This window comes from Mercurialis annua, linkage group LG7 (genome assembly GCF_937616625.2).
Source record: "Mercurialis annua linkage group LG7, ddMerAnnu1.2, whole genome shotgun sequence".
NCBI lineage: Eukaryota > Viridiplantae > Streptophyta > Magnoliopsida > Malpighiales > Euphorbiaceae > Mercurialis > Mercurialis annua.
Genome location: NC_065576.1, coordinates 6,751,311 through 6,757,150, shown reverse-complemented (window position 1 = coordinate 6,757,150; position 5,840 = coordinate 6,751,311). Strand labels below are relative to the sequence as shown.

Below are 5,840 nucleotides of genomic sequence, written 5' to 3'. Positions count from 1 at the left end.
CGGTGAAACCTAACATGATATGAGACACTGTCCAATTACCAACATTACAAATATTTTAAACTTTATTACCGAAAAAGGCTTATGCCAATTCGTTGACTTGCTACTGTAGGTTATGACCTACACTTGCCAGTTACACATGCAAATCCCTATACCATAAAACAGAAGCAGAATGAGAAGTATACTCGATTTTTTTAATAATTATTCATTTGCTTTATAATATAATTATTCGGTACTCATCGGTTTTGAATATTTCGAAACTAAAACGAAACAGCCGCTTCACATCGCCTTACTCTAGTTCCGCAAGTTCAATAAAACCATCGATTTCAGTTTTCATTATATGAAAAATTTAACTTGATGAGAAAGCAGCAAAAACTCTTTCCTCGTAATGAGAAATGAGAATTTTGCAATTCAATTCTTTGTAAAATGAGTTCATATGTAATTTATTTTTATAAAGATAATAAATTATCAAGTACTTACACAAATGAATATTGTTATATTAACACTCAAAATTAAAAAAATTAAAAGATTCAAGGACTTTATAATACTTTTGGGATAGTGCGAATTACCAATGAGATCCTTCAAATTTTCTTTTAGAAACATAATAAAACTAACAAAAAGCAACCAATTATTAATAGTTTTGGGAGATACAGTAAAAGCTTTTAAATCTAATCCAATCCATCTCCTTTCGTGCACCCATGAAACCGAAATATAGAATCACCACATTTACTTCACAACTCAAATAGAAACAAATTTCAACAAAATCAAAAAAAACTTCTCTAATTTTTCTTCAGCTTATAGTTTCATCTTCTTCTCCATGCTCAATCCATTTCTTTCAGACAAAATCAAGATTCATACAGACAACATCAAACAATGGTAACTGGCTGGAGAAGAGCATTTTGTACTTCAATTCCCAAACAACAACAACCGGAGGAGGCTGATAAAAAACAACCGTCGAACACCACCACCACCGCCAACAGCCCAAGAATCAGCTCAAAATTTGGGTTTTTCTCTAACCCATCAACCCCGCGTTTACAACCTCAGCCACCTTTGTCGAATCTCCGGTGTAAAACCACTGCTACACCACCACAGTCGTCACTGCCTAACAGTCCAAAACTCCAATGCAAGAAATCAAACAGTCCTCGAGTTCTCTTCAATTTCTCCTCCAATCCCTCCTCTCCTAAATCCCCGTCCACCACCACCTTCTCTTTTCTCAAAGCCACGCTCCGCCTCTCCAAGGTAACGACTAATTACACTAATTTTTATCTTTAATTATATTCTAATGTCAATTTGGAAAAGTATGTAATAATTTGATTTTTGCAGAGTAAATGCGGAATCTGTATGCAAAGCGTGAAAACTGGACAAGGAACGGCAATTTTCACGGCGGAATGTGGCCACGTGTTTCATTTTCCGTGCATTACCAGTCACCGGAAAAACAAGAACCAAGAACACCTTCTTATCTGCCCGGTCTGCAACGCAAATTGGAAAGAATTACCTCTAATTTCAAGCAATCAAGAAATCAAGAAACAAAATCAAGAAAATTTTCTTCATGTTGACGTGGCTGCTTCTAATAAAATCAAGAACTTGCGTGTCTATAACGACGACGAGCCGCTTTTATCACCTTCTCCGGGCTCTCTTTTCAATTCTATACCTGAAAACGACGTCGCAGAAGATGGAGTTGGTAATGAAAACGACAGTTCCATAACAGCTCAGGAATTTCAAGGTTTCTTTGTAAATCCAGCTCAAGTTATTGAAGCTAAAAGAAATTTGGAATTCACTTTGTTACCGGAATCTGCGGTTGTTACTGCCGGCAGGGGTTATCAGACTCATGTGGTGGTGCTTAGAGTCAGAGCGCCGCCGTCTACGACTGCGCGTAGACCGCCTATTGATTTGGTGACGGTTTTAGACGTGAGTGAGAGGATGGGAAGTGTGATGTTACAAAGGATGAAGCGCGTGATGCGTGTAATTATATCTTCTCTTAACTCTTATGATCGTTTGTCTGTTGTGGCGTTTTCGGCGAATTCTAAACGGCTGCTGCCGTTAAGGAGGATGACGGCGGATGGTCGGCGATCAGCGCGTAGGCTTGTTGACGCTCTTGGGACTACCAGTCAAGGGATGAGTGCAAACGACGCGCTTAAAAAGGCCGCGAAAGTGATTGAAGATCGCCGAGTTAAGAATCCGGTTTCCAGCATCATCATCATATCCAACGGTCAAGACGACAGGTCCCACATGAACTCCTTTAATCATAAGCGTTCATCAATGATGGCAGTATCCTCCACGCGCTTTTCTCACTTGGGAATCCCTGTACACTCGATTAGCCTTGAAAATACAAGCGCGTTGAGTCACGCTCTACATGAAGATTCCATAGCTAAGTTTGTAACTGGATTATTAAAAGTTTCGGTTCAAGATGTTAAGCTTCAAGTCGGGTTTGGTTCATCCGGTTCAGTATCCGCCGTTTATTCACTAACCAGTCGAGCCGTTGCTTTTAGTCCCGGTTCGATTAGGTTAGGCGATTTACACGGCGAGGAAGAGAGAGAATTACTCGTAGAATTAAAAGTGGATGTGGCTTCTGTCAGATCCCGCCACGTGTTAACCGTGCGGTCGTCGTTTAAAGATCCATCGTCGCAAGAGCTAATCTTATCTAAAGAACAAGTACTGTCACTACCTCGTCCTCAAGCCGTTAGATCATCTTCACCTAATATCCAACGGCTGAGAGATCTCCACGTAAGCACAAGAGCAGCAGCAGAATCTCGTCGGCTAATAGATAATAATGATTTATCTGGAGCTCATCATTTATTATCATCGGCTCGAGCCTTGCTAATGCAGTCGAGTGACGGCTCAGCTAACGTTCACGTACGCAGCTTGGAGGCTGAGCTGGGTGAGCTGCATAGGAAGAGACAGCTGATGGCTCAGAGCCAAAGGCAGATGAGTGGTCAAGGTCAACAAGTGGAAGAGAAGCTTGAGCCGCTTACGCCGACATCGGCTTGGAGAGCCGCAGAAAGATTGGCTAAGGTGGCGATTATGAGGAAGCATATGAATAGGGTCAGCGATTTACACGGCTTTGAAAATGCAAGATTTTGAAATTTTTTAGTATAAAAAGATTTTAAATTTTTGTTTATTATGTAATACAAAAAGAATACTTTTAATAGATTATTTATATAAAAAAAAATTGAAGAAAAAGAATGAGAAATGATTGAGTGGACCCGAGTACATAATAGCGACAAGCAGTACCGGACGACTAGGTCCTTTCGGCAGTGATAAAGGAGTGAGATGAAATGGAACCCAACTTCTTATATGATAGTATTTATGATCACATTTTGTTTTGTCCTTTTCATTTTAAGGATTATTTAATTTTCCATAAAATCGGTTGGTAATATAATGAAAATAAGTTTAAATAAAAAATTGTTTATTTTCTTTTTATTGGATCGGAAAACATCCACCTCTTAAAAAGTCATGCATTACTATAAAAACTCATAATTTTCTGATAAATAAAATCATTTTTATCATTTCTTAGCATGTTTGCACATAACATTCAAATAATATGTTCATAAAAAAATATTGAAAAAATGTACTTTGCTTTCATTTGTTTCAGCGTGTGCTTGATAAATCGCTAACGAAGTCTCCAATACATAAATGATTGATAGTTCACGTTTTTATCATTTTTGGTAAAATTAAACTCATCGTATAGACATATATAAACTGTTCTACCGTAATTTTTAGCGAATACCACAATTTAGATCACTATATATATATTTGATCATATGATTTGAATTTAGATGAATTCAGATTACTTTCAATCATATTTGACTCTTTTAATAATCTTAATATGTGAATTGTTTAATGTATAAAAATATCGCATAATTAAAATGTCAAAAATAAAAAATAATGAGAATTCAACCACTTGTTATACCCAATTGCTACATAAATTATTAGGGTTTGAAATTTGCATTTCTCTTGTCAATGCCTATAAGCATTTGAATAAGAAAGGGTTAGGTATTGAGATGGTGATCTGAAAAATGATTGATATTATTTTCAACATTTATGCACCTCTCATGTGACAAGCACTAGTTAAAGATTTTGGGGCAGTTAGTGCAAAATCAATTGGTCAACAACAATCAATAATACAAAGATTAAAAAAATATTCACTTCCTTCCTATATAGAACAAGTACATAAACTTTATACTTAAATTAATACAATATAATAATATATTATTGTAATTTATTTATTCTGATCGATTAGTATAATTTTATCTAATAGTAAGTTATATTTATTGTAAATAAAATTGTATTTAATGTGTATTTAAAATTAAGAGATTAAAGTAAAAATTTGATCTAAATTAGTACTATAGAAACAAAGATATAAAGTTTTAAATGAAATAAGTATAGAAAATAGAATATGTTTTCTTTTCTTTTTTTTTTGTAAGAATTGAAATACACTAACCCAACCCCACTATCATTAAAGAAATTAAATATATATGTGGAGAGTGCATAATAGAAGATTCATGAATTTGCATATGCATTTACTAGAAAATATTACTTGGTTCCCATAGTGCTTGGACATAATCATGTAAACAATAAAGTTCTATTAAAACAAAGATATGCACCACAAAGAAAATAGCAAAAATTTTCTTTTCTTTTCTTTTTGTCCTTAAAATATAATCAATCATTAGAATTTGCCAAGCTGTCAAGTAGGGTTTACAATAAATGATTCCATATAGTACATCATTTCTATTCAATGAATGAGTTACATTATATTCAACCCTAAATTTATCTTAACATTTATATAGAAAAATTTAATCTAAAACTTCCAATTCGAAGTTATATTTCTATATAGTGATCCAAACATTTTATATACCACATTTATTCTATATGGAAATGTGGAAAGATTGAGTCAACTCAAATAACTTAATCGAACCAAAAACTTCAACTCAAATAATTTTATAAATAAAACAATTCAGTTTATTTTTCATGCAAAGAAAAAACAGAAAAATGAACCAAACCAACTAATCTAGCTTAAAAAATAATTCTTTTAGATGATGTAATTCAATTTTTGATAAAATTAAAATTTCAGTTTGATTAATATCCAAATGCGTAAATATAATTTATGGGCAGAGCTAAGAAGGCAATGATTAGTGGTCGCTCCTGTAATGCGAGTTATTGCTTCATTTTTTACCGTTGTTATATATTAATCGTTTTATTTTATTCGGTCTTTCCTTCAACCAATTTTTTAAAAAATCAAAAAAATTTGAATTTTTAATCCCATTATGACTTTTTTTTTATCTCGTCCCTTTCTTTATATTTTGTTTCACACTGGATTAGCCTACGATTTCAAGGTATGAAAAAAATGAGTAGCTTGCCATAAAACGGGATCCAATGAATAAATTACGAGTAGCTCACCCTTCACTATAATCCTAGTAAAGTAGTAATGGACCACATTGATTATTATGAATATAAAACTTAGTGTTAATAATTCCATCCAAAATTAATTAATTAACCACTAATCACATGGCCCGTGACCACCTTATCATGAAGTAAACTTTACTACTACTATTTGCATTTTCAATATGAAATTCAACCCTTTTGATTGAGTGTAATTGTAAAAGCTTTTACATTTGAAAAGGTAACAAAGTAAAGATTAGTAGCCTTTTCATGAAGCCTGAAACTGCGTGAAGAGAAGAAACAGGAGTTGACATTAAAAATTTAGAATATTTTGATTATAAATGTAAGGCCTAATGTCTTAAAAAAATCCCGACCTTTTAGCCCATTTTCAATCATACTCTGACGTTGAAAATTTGTCAATTTTACCCTATTTTGCATTTTTTTGTTTCAATTCTACCATGAAA

The 5,840-nt window shown here is 33.8% G+C and overlaps 1 protein-coding gene across 1 annotated transcript; it reads left to right on the top strand.

Annotated features, from left to right (window-relative positions):
• Nucleotides 1-646: 646 nt before the first annotated feature.
• On the top strand, nucleotides 647-3,331 carry LOC126655384 (E3 ubiquitin-protein ligase WAVH1). The gene is made up of 2 exons (XM_050349549.2): nucleotides 647-1,236; nucleotides 1,321-3,331. The coding sequence occupies exons 1-2, from the start codon at nucleotides 871-873 to the stop codon at nucleotides 3,076-3,078; spliced, it is 2,124 nt and encodes a 707-aa protein (XP_050205506.1). The 5' UTR covers nucleotides 647-870; the 3' UTR covers nucleotides 3,079-3,331.
• The last annotated feature ends 2,509 nt before the right edge of the window (nucleotides 3,332-5,840 follow it).

Coding starts and splice junctions, on each gene's coding strand:
- LOC126655384 (XM_050349549.2), top strand. CDS start 871: ATGGTAACTGGCTGGAGAAGAGCATTTTGTACTTCAATTCCCAAACAA. Junction 1,237..1,320: donor CCACGCTCCGCCTCTCCAAG/GTAACGACTAAT, acceptor TGATTTTTGCAG/AGTAAATGCGGAATCTGTAT.